Source organism: Chiloscyllium plagiosum, unplaced genomic scaffold (genome assembly GCF_037043375.1).
Source record: "Chiloscyllium plagiosum isolate Xiang-an unplaced genomic scaffold, Cpla_swu_hap1 HiC_scaffold_22, whole genome shotgun sequence".
NCBI lineage: Eukaryota > Metazoa > Chordata > Chondrichthyes > Orectolobiformes > Hemiscylliidae > Chiloscyllium > Chiloscyllium plagiosum.
The window spans coordinates 42,960,902-42,973,879 of NW_028270160.1; the positions used below are offsets into that span (position 1 = coordinate 42,960,902).

The following is a 12,978-nucleotide window of genomic DNA, read 5'->3' on the forward strand; positions in this document are numbered from 1 at the left end:
CAAATTGAGTGTCACTGAGCAGGTCCGTGGTGTTCAGCCTGAAGTTTGATTCATGAGCTGAGGAGAGGTTGGCAGTAGAGGGCACAGAATCAATGTGATTCTCCTTCCTAAATGTATGCTATTGTGCTGTCACTTCAGCTTGGCCTGGCCTGTCAGTGGGACACAACATGCCTCGACATGGTGTTGGAACTATACCTTACAGACAACTCCACGACTGTGACGATGTCAGACTGTTTCTTGACTAGTCTTATATAGCTGTCCCAATTTTGGCAGTACATCTTTATCTTGCCACCTCACACTCCTCTTTCAAAACCTTCACGAGTCTTCACCCTCAGCACACCGTCAGCTTGTTTGGCACTTTATGTCCCACTAGATATTATTCTGTGGGTGCATTCTTCTGCTGTAGACATTGGTGAGAAAGTTGGGAAAACCAAGGTATAGAGAACAGTGTTGTTTTGTGCACTCTACAGGCAGATCATAACATACAAAGTGCATCAGATCGAAGGAGATTGCAGAGTATAGTGGTATAGTCGCTGAGAAAGTGCAGAGAGAGAAAGATAAACGTTAACTTCAGAGGTCCATTCAAAAGTCTGATTACAGCTGGGAGGAAGTTGTTCTTGATTTTATTCATATGCCTATTCAAACTTTTATATCTTCTGACCAATCATTATCTAATTACATTTCGTTTATATGGAGTTCCCAGTTTTTGTGCCTGCTGAATAGAAACTAGACGGAGACAATTTGTGACATGAAAGTCAGTGACTCCAGCTCAGTGCTTGCTCCTCTGGCCCCACCTGTCAACAACAGAAATAGCATGCAACCCCCTCCATCCATGGATCCTGGCATCTGACACACATTGGCTTACTGCCCCCTCATTGAGTCCAGTCTGTCACCCACTTGGGATGATCAAAGTCAGGGGGTTTGTATCTCTGGAGAGTGGGCCACCCTGAGACCTATGGGTCTAGTGCAAACAGTTGAGAGAGTCATGGGAATCGAGACAGGGAGCTGCATAGAGATCCGTCAGTGTATGCTGAGTCTCACCAGATTGGGTTATCCTTTCAAGGCAGACGAGTCATTGTCAGTCCTGGGGGGGGTTCATCCACACAAAGTCAGGGGTTCATCAGGGTCATTTCGGTGGAAGGTAAATTTGTGAACTGAATTATGGAATTTGGAGACAACATGCTGTAACATTGAGGGAATAATAGTTGTGAAGGGTGACCACAAGGAGGTTTCTGTTTAGAGGGTGCAGACACATTGTGTGTGTCCTACTCACAGATAGGAACACTTTCCTCAGCTCAAACTCCCAGAGGGCTAAGGCTGGCAGACAGAGTAGAAGTGAAAGGTCTAGCCACCGCTGAAGTATCCTGAGAGGAGACTATGCAAGAGGCCTGGTTATACAGTGCCTAGTGGCACCATCCTGTCTCCTCATGAGGAGGCTCCTCGTTCCCCTGTTACCTGGCTGGTGGCGGTGAGCACCAAGGTGTAGAACAATCGGTTTGTGTATTTATCCAGCAGACCTTGCAAGTCCTGCCTCTCCTGTGTTGCTACAGTCCTACAGCCTTTGGAATACTTTGCCTAGACCCTCTGACAAAGCTGTCTGCTGCTGCTGTGTCTACTTGTGCAGTTTGTGGAAGTTGTTAATTACTCATATCACTGGGTCATCTCCTGCCTGGGGTTGAGCAGGTCCTTGGTCTCCATCTGTCATCCAAATGCCAGAGGTCTGGAGCTTTTCTTCCTTGACCATCTATGGACATGTGGCAATAACGTGCTTACCAGCAGCTGCTCAGGATATTAATCACAAAGAAAACCCACCATGATGTCAGTATCTGGCATATCCACTTAAATGGTTGCAGCCCACACCAGCCAGTGCCAGGATCCTCTCTTCACCCCGGGGTGAGGAGTTGAATTTGGGCACCCTGCCTCCCTTCTTGACTTTCTCCACTGTCTTCTGGGCTGCTTTCTCCTGGAATAAGACAAAGGGAGTGATGAAAGGAAATGAAAGTGCCTGGCAAAGCAGTTTGTGCTAGTGCAGGTGATAAGGTGCTTCCGAGGGAGTGGGTGGGCAGCGCTGATGCCATGCACAGTTTGTAACGCGAAGGGATTGGGTGGGTGGGAGCGAGGGAGAGAAGATATCACGTGCCATGAGCCACAGGGGAAGTTTTGTACAATGACAAAAGATGATGATACTCACCTCTCGCAAAGCGGAGAAGATCATTGACCTTGTAGCATTACTGGGCACTTCTCCAGATCATCAACACTACATTGACTAGGGTGGCAATCTGCGACCAGGCTGGCAGAGTGAAGGTGTCGTGGTCAGCATTCCCTTGAAACTGCGCAGTTGTGTGTATGCAGCCGCTCCAATGATCGGTGATGGCTCGTCGATTACAACATTCACTTCCAGTTGCTACTGCACATGGATCTTGGAGGCCTGCACTGCCGGAAAGAAAATTAGAGGGAACGCTGGTTGTTGTCTGCTGGTCCTGGGGGAGGAGGACGTGAAGGCGTGGATATTCCTTTGTCAAATGTTGTGAAGCATACAGGGTAGCTCCGGACTGACAGCATCTAACATGGTGCACAACTGGAACATGGGCATGTCCTGGCAGTGACGAGTACCTCTGCCCACAGTGAATGGGAGAATGCAACAAGTAGGTGCCATAGGGGCAAGATGCGTAGTTAGTAAGGTGAGTTTGGTAAGCGAGCATGAGAAAATTCACTCAGAGATAAATCCTGTATGAAACTGATGAAACACTTAGCTGATTCCCAGTAAAATTGAGCCCTATTTGTTAAATTGTTGGCATATCAGGATTGCACAAGAGGTTTGGCAAGTCCTAGTTCAACATCAGGAATATGGCACTGCATTGTTTATATATGCCTGTTGGCTGCCCTGAGATTTAAACTGGTCTAATCCATGTGCTTGGTTCCTGTCCATGCCCATAATCCTTTCATGCTCATTTCTGGTCCACCCTGTAATGTTAGTCTGTGCTTCACAAACAGCCCGTAAGTGGATTGGAGAGGTGGCATAATGGTGAAGAGGGGTTGGCAATTCTTGGATGCCAACAGGTTGGATGAGGGTATGTGTGGCTGGTGGCCATGAACTGTAGCCTGAGAAGCTGAGCATCATTGAGGGTTCCCACAGCCAATGGTGAGTTGAATTTACCAGGTTTCCCCTTTGTTTTCAATTATCCGTTTTATTGGTGCATTTGGTAATATAAAAATCTGAATACGAATGAGGCAAGTTATGGTATTAATAAAGTGTTTAACAACTCTCACTGGTAACTCATTGCTGCAGACACAAAACTCACCTTGCTGCTTGGCAAAAGCATAAAGAACATAAGGACCTGGAGCTGGAGTAGGCAGTTCAGCCCCTTGAGCCTATTCTGCCATTTGGTATGATCAGGACTGAGCTCACCTCAGCCTCATTTCCATTTTGCTGCCTGCTCTTAATAATCCTTCGACCTATTCTTAATTAAAAATCCATTTCCTTTGTAAATTTATTCAATGTCAGCATCCACTGCACACTGGGGGAAGTAAATTCACAGATTCACAACCCCTTGAGAGAAGTAATTTCTCCTCTTTTGTTTCAAATCTGCTCTGCTTTATCCTAAAACAATGACCTCTCATTCTAGATTGTCCCATAAGAGGAATCATCCTTTTTACTTCTACTTTATCAATGACCTTTAGCATGTCATGTATCTCAATTAAATATCCTCTGATTCTTCTAAACTCCAGAGAGTATAGAGCTGAACTGTTCAATCTCTGTTTATAAACAAGCTCCTTATTTCTGGAATCAATCTAGTGTCCCTCCTCTGAGCTGACTCCAATACAACTACATCCCTCCTCAAATAAGGGGACCAAAATTGTATGTACTGCTTCAAATGCAGTCTCACGAATGCTTTGTACAGTTGCAGCAATTCTTCTCTACTATTATACTCTGTTCCTTTAGCAATAGATGCCAGAGTTCCATTTGCCTTCCTTATGATCTGCTGTACCTGCATACTAGCTTTCTGTGACTTGTGCACGACAACGTCCTTTCCCTCTACAGCAAGTGTATGGAATGAGCTGCCAGATAAAGTGGTGGAGGCTGGTACAATTGCAACATTTAAGAGGCATTTGGATGGGTATATGAATAGGAAAGGTTTGGAGGGATATGGGCCGGGTGCTGGCAGTTGGGACTAGATTGGGTTGGGATATCTGGTCGGCATGGATGGGTTGGACGGAAGAGTCTGTTTCCATGCTGTACATCTCTATTACTCTACGACTCTTAAGTTATTCTGAAAATTCTCTCCATTTACATAATAAGTTACCTTTCTATTCCTCTGACCAAAATGGATGACCTCACACTTTCCATGTTAAACTTCACCTAACAAACTTTGACCCATTCACCTAAACTATACATAGAGATTATTTGTAAATTTCTTAGTTCTTCATTGCAGCTTACTTTCCCACCTATTTTAGAGTCATGTGCAAATTTGGCTGTATTATTTTTTCTCCCTGCATCCGAGTCATTAATAAAGATTGGAAATAGTTGGGGCCTAAGGACTGAAAGCTGTGGCACCCGAGTAATTACACCTTTCCAACCAGAAAAAGACCCATTCATCTCAGCTTTTGTTTTATTACAATGACATGTATTATTAATATAGATGTTTTAATAATGTTACCCATTTATTTACGTTCTGCAGAGTATCATCACCACATGTGAAGAGAAACTAAAATGCTTATCCTCAGACAGTATTTGCCGTAATCTGTCCGCCATAGGTAGAAGAGTACTTTCAATTGAATCTGTTGGTGCTTTCCAAGGTAGGTGTTAGATAATTATTTCCCTGGCCACAAGAAATTTTTGGCTCATTTTCAGATGTTTTCCAAACTTGGAAAATATCGCCAAGCTTTCTACTTTCGAAGCAAGTCTAGAAAATTATTCTCCAGAAAGATTTTAAATTGTGAACTTCAGTGGGAAAAAGATTGGGAGTGATGAAAATTTAACTGTACATTTGGGACAGGCCTGTTCTGTGATCTTGACATTGAATAAGTTCACTCCGCAGATGTTTCATTCAGTGAGATTGAATTATTACTACAGATTTATTCTTTCATCTATCCTGGAATGCATTTTGTTAACTTACACATGCCTTCTATTTATTTTAAATGGATCTTGGTATCTGACTGATCTGCATTTTCAAAATCTTTACATAGATGGATGTGAAGAGACCTGTAAAGAGAAGCTGCGTCAGGAAGGTGTAGGTCATGAGCTGCAAACAAGTGAAAGAAACCCAGCAGATGGCTCATCGAGCACTGAAGACCTGCCATATGACTTAAACATGCAGAACAGCGGAACAGTAGAGGTTATTTGCAAGACTGAGAAATGTGTGCAAGACGTAGATCCAGATTTAACTGTTGAAGGTGATCAGCTTTTAGATGACATGAGTTCATCAGAATCGTGCGAGAGACGGGAACCAGTGCACGTTATGAATTCTACTGAAATGAATACCAAAGGACATGAGGCCGACAGGATTTCACCTGTTCCTCAGAAACGATCAACAGCTCGGAAGAGAATGCTACCAAAACTACCAACAGAATTGGCAGGCAGTTCTCAACATCTTCATCAATCCAAAATGGAGCTCGGCAGATCTGTCACATCTAATCATTCACCAATTTCATTTTCCGACATTACTGCAGATTCTTTGTCTTCAGTCGGCTCTGTCAAAATGCTGAATATTACAGACTGTCCTCAGAAGGTACATTTTAGAACTAAGAATAATGATGTTAATTTCATTCCAAAGAACAGTCTTCCATCAGAAAGGTTAAATGTGAACAGGTCAAGTGATGGGACTCAGAAGGTCTCTAGTATAGCAGCAGTAAATAAGAACTTGCCCAAGAGTCGTAACTTAATTTTCGATGAAAGCAAAGAACGATCCTTAAAACCTCCCTTCACGTTCGGGAAAATGTCTTCCACGAAAAGTCTCAAAGCTAAAATCTCAGCATTATCATTTACTTCAGCAAGCATGAACAGTCAAATGGATTCACTTGCTTCCAGTGGACTATTACTAGGCACAAGGGCTGCATTTGGAGACTGCAGTTACAGGGCAGCAAAAACTGAAGCAAGTGATTTGCCTCATTTGGACAGTATTTATTTAGATACTGAAAGAATTGTTGGCTGTACTCAGAGAAATAGTTTCAAACAAAGCCGCTCCCAAAGTGTGAATGATTTATCAACAAGTAATACCCTGCTATTTAGCAATGTCATTCAACATTCTCAAGATGATAATAGAGAGCAGATGTCTCCTATCAGAGCTGCTGAAAATGATCCTGCAGAATTTCATTTTGATAAACAGGTATGAGAGTTTTTATGAGACATGTTGTTTCTTTGGTTATTAAGTGCAATGTTTTGTGTGCGTTGCTAAAAAATATAAGACATTCTTTCTTGATTCATAGTTTTCATTCTCATTTTTCTATATCATAAATGTATCTTTTGCAAAGCATTATGAATCATTATCACCTTCACTTAATAAGGCTATAGAAGATAACTTGTTTTGAGTTTAGGATAAAGGCTAATTTAAATTGTTCTGTAAAACACCAGAATATTAATCACTTTAGCATTTTGCACTTTTGCTTAGTTGCAAAATATGCAAGTTTATAACGCATGGATGAATTACTACTGAAAGTAGATTCTTGATTAAGTGATGATAGTTTCCTGGCATTCGCATGATTTGGAGGTGCCAGTGTTGGACTGGAGTGTAGATTAGATTACTTACAGTGGGGAACCAGGCCCTTCGGCCCAACAAATCCACACCGACCCGCCGAAGCCCAACCCACACATACATTTACCCCTTCACCTAACACTATGGGCAATTTAGCATGGCCAATTCACCTGACCCGCACATCTTTGTACTGTGGGAGGAAAAACCAGACCATCCGAAGGAAACCCACACAGACACGGGGAGAATGTGCAAACTCCACACAGTCAGTCGTCTGAGTCGGGAATTGAACCCGGGTCTCTGCCGCTGTGCCACCGTGCCACCCACATGCAAAGTTAGGAAATGTACAAAGTTAAAAATCACACAACACCAGATTATAGTCCAACCGGTTAATTTGGAACACCAGCTTTCAGAGCACTGCTCCTTCATCAGGTGGTTGATGATCAGGTGATGGTGATGATGATCAGGAGGACAACTACCTGATGAAGGAGCAGTGCTTTGAAAGCTAGTGCTTCCAAATAAACCGGTTGCTCTATAACCTGGTGTTGTGATATTTTTAACTCTGACATTCTCAGGTACACTAAAATAATTTCTCCCAAATTTAAATCTCATTTAGCTTCAGTTTAGCATTACGTTAAGATGTGAATTTTTGGTTACTGGAGTACAAGATTCTGGTCTTGCTGTCAGTGCTATATTTTGGGTGAGAAACCTTTTTTTGTTATGTTTCTGCCGTGGGATAGTTGTGTATTGTCTGCGGGTGAAAAGGTCAATAACATCCAAGTTTCTATTAATGCCACACAGGAAATGGGTTGCAAAGAACAGCTTGACAACAATTATGTTGTTCACGGTTTTACCTCTCATTTTGAAAATGCATCTGGCCTTCAATCAATTAGGACCAATCAATCATGAAAAACAAGGTCAGGAGTAGGTCATTTGGCCCCTTGAGCCTGATTTGCCATTTAATAGGATCATGAATGATCTGATATTTCTCACATCCACTTTTCTGCCTTTTCCCATAACCCTTGATTCCCAGACTGATCAGGAATCTCTCTCAGCCTTAAGTATACACAAAGGCTCTGCCTCCACAGATCTCTGTGGCATGGAGTTGCTAAAACTCTCAACCCACTGAGAGAAGAAATTGCTCCACATCTTAGTCTAAAACTGGCATCCATTTATTCTGAGACTATGCCCTCTTTTCTAGACTCTCAACAAACATTCTCTCAATATTTACCCTGTCAAGCCTGTTAAGAATCCTACATGTTTCAATGAGATCACCCCTCATTCTTCTGAAGTCCAGTGAGTAATGTCCCAACCTGTTTAGCCTTTGCTTATAAGACAATTCTTCCATTCCAGGGATTATCTTAGAGAACCTTCTCCAAACTGCTGATGAAATGATATCTTTCCTTAAATAAGGTGACCAAAACTATTCACAGTGCTCCGGGTGTGGTTTCACCAGTATCTTGTACAACTGCAGTAAGACTTCCCTACTCTTATACTCTAAACCCCTTAAAATAAGGGCCAATATTTTATTAACCTTCCTGATTACTTGCTGCACTAGTGTGTTAGTTTTCTGCGTTTTGTATACAAGTACCCCAAGTCCCTTTCTTATTCATATAAGTATAACCAGGCTTGGAGGTTCCCAAGTCATGAATTAAGGGCACAGACTCGCATTCTATCATTGCATAGTTCTTTTTGCTAGACATCTAAGCTTGTTGTTTTATATACTTAAAGCATTTTCCGTTAGGGTTTGGATCCAGTGATAAAAATGAAAGTTGTGTTGAGCTGACATTAGTGCTTCAATTTATTGAGAGTTGGCATTGCTGTGAAATCTTTTGCCACAGGACAAAACCCTTACTGCACAATTTTATTTTATCCTGTAGAAACCATCAATATATCAAATAATCCCTCAAGGGAAAGTTCTAAGTATATTTAGAATAGTTACTCCTAAAGGAGATTATTATCTGGCACTGAATGAATTTCTCCCCTGTTCTCTCACTCTGAATTAGGTTGGTTCATGCTATTTTCTGCTGATTGTTCTGTGTCCCAAGTGACAACTGTCGTGATAGCAATGCCATGTCTTTGATCTCAAAACCGATGATCACTTTTATCATTGTGTCTTCTACTCTAAAATGAAAACTGTCATGAACATTTTATTTCTCTCCAAGAAGAATTTAACGATCTCTCCTTGACATTAAACAATATTATCATCATTGAGTACAGCACCATCTCCATCGCAGGGTTACCATTGATCAGAGACTTATGCTGTACAGCCGTACAAAAATAATTGGGAATTCTAAATGTCATATCATACTTCCTGACCTGAAGCCTATCCACTACTGCATGGTGTCAGTCAGGGATGTTAGTGAATTCTCCTCATTTACCCATATGAATAAAGCCCCAATAATACTCAAGAAGGTTCAGGATCTCCCTTCCTAACAGCACCATGGGCAAACTGACACCATTGAAACTGCAGCAATTCCAGAAGACAGCCCCTCTTTCCCCCTACCAAGGAAACACAAACAATGCTAGCCTTGTTTGTGATGGCCATGAATTTTCTTTTCAAAATCTGAAAGAGCATTTTGTGTCAAAGAAGATGTCAATATTAATAGAATCCTTACAGTGCAGAAAGAGGTCATATGGACCATCGAGTCTGCAGTGACCTTCTGAAGAACATCCCAACCTATCTTTGTAACCCCACACTAACCATTGCAAATCTAGCTAATCTGTACATTGCTGAACACCACGGACTACTTAGCATGGCCAATCCACCTAACCTGTACATTCCTGGATACTGTTGACAATTTACCATGGTTATTCCATGGCTATTCCCCTGGGCACTATGGACAAGTGAACATGGCCAATCCACCTAACCAGTGCAACTTTGGGCTGTGGGAGGAAACCGGAGCACCCAGAGGAAACCCACGCTGACATGGAGAGAATGTGTAAACTCCATACTGACAGTCACCCAAGGGTAGAATTGAACCTGGGTCCTGTGAGGCAGCAGTGTGAACCACTGTGCATTGTTCAAAAATTGACCAATTTGAAACAACACAACCTGTAAATTGGAAATTAAAATTGTTATTTGAAAATCAGAGTTGTTGCCGAATAAAACTTAATGTATTTCTCTGGAAATCACACCTTATTAGAAACTGAGAATTGTCCAGAAGGAAGGACAAAGTTACTAAACCTGTTCTTAGCCTTTTGTTTGAGCATGCTATGTTGTTGCGAAGTGGAGAGCAGGATGTTGCATGATTTTTATTTTTTGTCAAGATGTAAAACTCTCATTTGAAATAGAGAATTATTGGAATCATCTACTTGTGCCCTATACAATTCCACTAGATTCCCCATACATATCACCAAACTCCTATATGTAATTGTCATTCACTATACTACCACCTCAAAGAAGTACATTTTCTCACAAATGGATTGTCCTACCATTCCTGTGTCACAGTACAGCCTAATTACACTCCTAGCAATAAGTTAATGATTGTCTGTTAATGGCAGCCGGCTTTAGAATTTATCTGCCAATTCTGCTACAACAATTTCACCCTTTCATTTAATACTCATGTGATCCTGACATGTAACTTGCTTGTATACTTGCATTAACAAAGTTAATTTGTTCAGAATACTGATTCCTATTTCTCCCTCCCATTCCTGTACCAGCATATTTCATTAGAGGAGCTACTGTCTGAGGATGATAGACCCTTGAAAGATCATGAATTGTGGGCTCTGTGTCATGAATGTTTGATCAGTCTGCAACTCTGCAAGGATTATCCAGGTATTGTACTACAAGTCTTTATTTTTTACTTATCAATATTATTAAAATTGTACACATTTGTTTCCTTTTTCGTTTATGTCAGGAAGCTGCAGAGAAAATGTTACACTGTAAACATAATCAGGTAATATGTGCTGCATCATATAATTTAGTTTTTAAGAACAACCGACTTCCCATAAATGTAATTCATTACTGTGTTTACATTTATCAGTCACTATTGCCATCTTTGCTAAGACTCAGCAGTAGAAGTTATTAATGTCTTAAAAGACACCCATTAAAGTTTTCCAAAAGTGATATGAAACTACAAATATGTTGTTGAAACTGATCGCAGTTGATTGTGGAAGGCATAAGGGCCTCAAGTCTGTTCCCTAGTCTATGCTAAGCTAGATGATCTCAGGCAAGTCAGCAATGGTGAGCTCTTATTAACCATATTTTCGGTTGTTAGAGAAGAGGCAGATGTTGTTTCCAGACCCAATTTCTGTCTAAATAATCATGAAGTGCTTACGTGTAGATATCAAGTGAGGTCATGAAATACTAGAACCCTGATGTCCCTTAAATCTGAAAAGTCTATTGAAATCCATAGACTCACACAGGAAAAAAAGATACCCCTTGGAAAAAGTGAAAAATGACACAACACCAGGTTATAGTCCAACAGATTTATTTGGAAGCACTAGCTTTCGGAGCACTGCTCCTTCATCAGGTAGTTGTTGAGGTTAAGATCATGCTCACAGAATTTAAAGCCTCTTGGAAGATATTTTGGGGATCTCCTGGCACCTGCACCACTGTCCCCAAGTCAGAGTTTTTTGGAATATGTAGGGCGACAATGAATTTTTCCACTTTGGCAGGAAGAATAGAAAGCAGCATGATATTTAAGTGGAGAGAGATTGAAGAACTCTGAGGTATAGAGGAATCTGGGTGTCCTAGGGCATCAATCACAAGAAGTTAGTAAAGGTAAGTACTGAGGAAAGCAAATGGAATGTTGTTATTTATAACAAGGAAAAGGAAATGTATTTAGGGATATTTTACCAGATTTGTACAGGGTGCTAGTGAGACATTAGAGTACTGTGTGAAGTTTTGGTGTCTTTATTTAAGAAAGCAAGTAATTGCACTCGAAACAGTTCAGAGAAGGTTCACTGAAGAATGAGAGGTGATTTTACTTAAAACATCGAAGATCCTGAAGCAGCTTCACAGGGTGAATGCTGAAAGGATGCAGGAGAGATTAGAAATAAATGATACAGTTTAAAAATAAGGAGGAAATGAAGCATTTTTTCTGACAAGTACATGAATCTGTGGAACCCTCTTCCCTGGACAGCAGTGATTGAGTATATTTAAGGCAGAAATAGATAGATTCTTCACTATAAAGGGAGAATGTACAACAAGTAGGCAAAGAAGTGGAGTTGTGATCCTGTCAATTGGCCGAGCAGACTCGAGGAGCTTAATATTTGAAAAAATTATTAATCGCTGTAAGGCTCCAGAAGTAGGAGAAAGTAGTACACTTCTTCTTCATTAAAAATATCGTCCCTTTTGAAGGTAGCCTGCTCAAGACTGTCTTTACATTTTCAACCTCAGTCACCATATTGGGTTTTTCTGGATGCAGAGAATCACATTCATTCTCTCACACCTCAATAACTTCGACACATTTGCCACGCCACTAAAGGGGTTGAGACATCATTCCACTGTACAAATCTTTTTGCTGTAGTCCTTTTTTTTTAGATTTTGTTTGATTTTTAACAAACTTTGAAATAATTTTGTCCCTAGATGTTGTGCATAGCTTTTACTTGGGATCTTGGCACAGGAAGGCAAGGGCAGTCTTCAATACAAATCCGTGGGCTTGACCATGGTCAATCAGCCACTGAGGATGGTCAGAGTCAGGATGTTATCTACATAAGACATGAGGAGCTGAGGCAGTCCCTCACTTGTCTTAACTCTTTCTGCCATAGTGTGAACTGGTCCTCTCCTGGAATGCAAGAGAGAGAGAGAGAGAGAGAGAGGGAGAGGCATCTATTAAAAGACACAAAAGAGAGTGGCACAGTTGTTGCTTCTGGTGTAATTGGGAAAGCATTCTGGGTGAGACAGTAGCAGCACAGAGGGTATGCAAGGTTAGAGTGAGTGTGAGAAGAGGGTTGCACTAATGCTGGTAGAGTGAAAAAGGACATCGACCTTCCTCCTATATTGCTGAGTATTCCTCCAGATGACTGAGATTGCACTGATTTATATGACAATCCTGGACCAGGTTGACAAGGTATACTGTGTGGCTTCCTCTGCTGGTCTGCAGTGGGAGGGAGCAGGAAGAGCAAGTACTGTCTGAGGATAAACATCTTCTTTTAAACATTCTTCAAATGTGTTAAGGAACACTACCCTGTTGAGCAGGCCATCCAGATCACTGCCTGTACAGCAGTGGACCAATTTCCCCCAGTCTATATCGGGAGCAAATGACAGAAAATGTGCAGGGTAACTCTGGGTGCATACTGAGCTTCCAAAGGTGGCACAGGTACAAGGGATGCTGGTCAATTC

General features: G+C 41.4%; 1 protein-coding gene across 8 annotated transcripts in view; it reads left to right on the forward strand.

Moving 5' to 3' along the window:
* Positions 1-12,978, forward strand: part of kndc1 (kinase non-catalytic C-lobe domain containing 1) — a 354,394-nt gene that overhangs the window by 94,835 nt on the left and 246,581 nt on the right. For 7 of the 8 annotated variants that reach the window (XR_006314907.2, XR_015760947.1, XR_006314906.2 and 4 more), the window contains 3 exons: positions 4,680-4,797; positions 5,188-6,326; positions 10,353-10,467. Coding sequence is in view for 4 of the 8 variants with exons in the window: in XM_043712540.2 (XP_043568475.2) it covers positions 4,680-4,797; positions 5,188-6,326; positions 10,353-10,467 (1,372 nt within the window). In the remaining 4 variants the exon portion in view is untranslated. The remainder of the gene's footprint in view (positions 1-4,679; positions 4,798-5,187; positions 6,327-10,352; positions 10,468-12,978) is intronic. The other variant, XM_087998985.1, reaches the window with a different exon arrangement.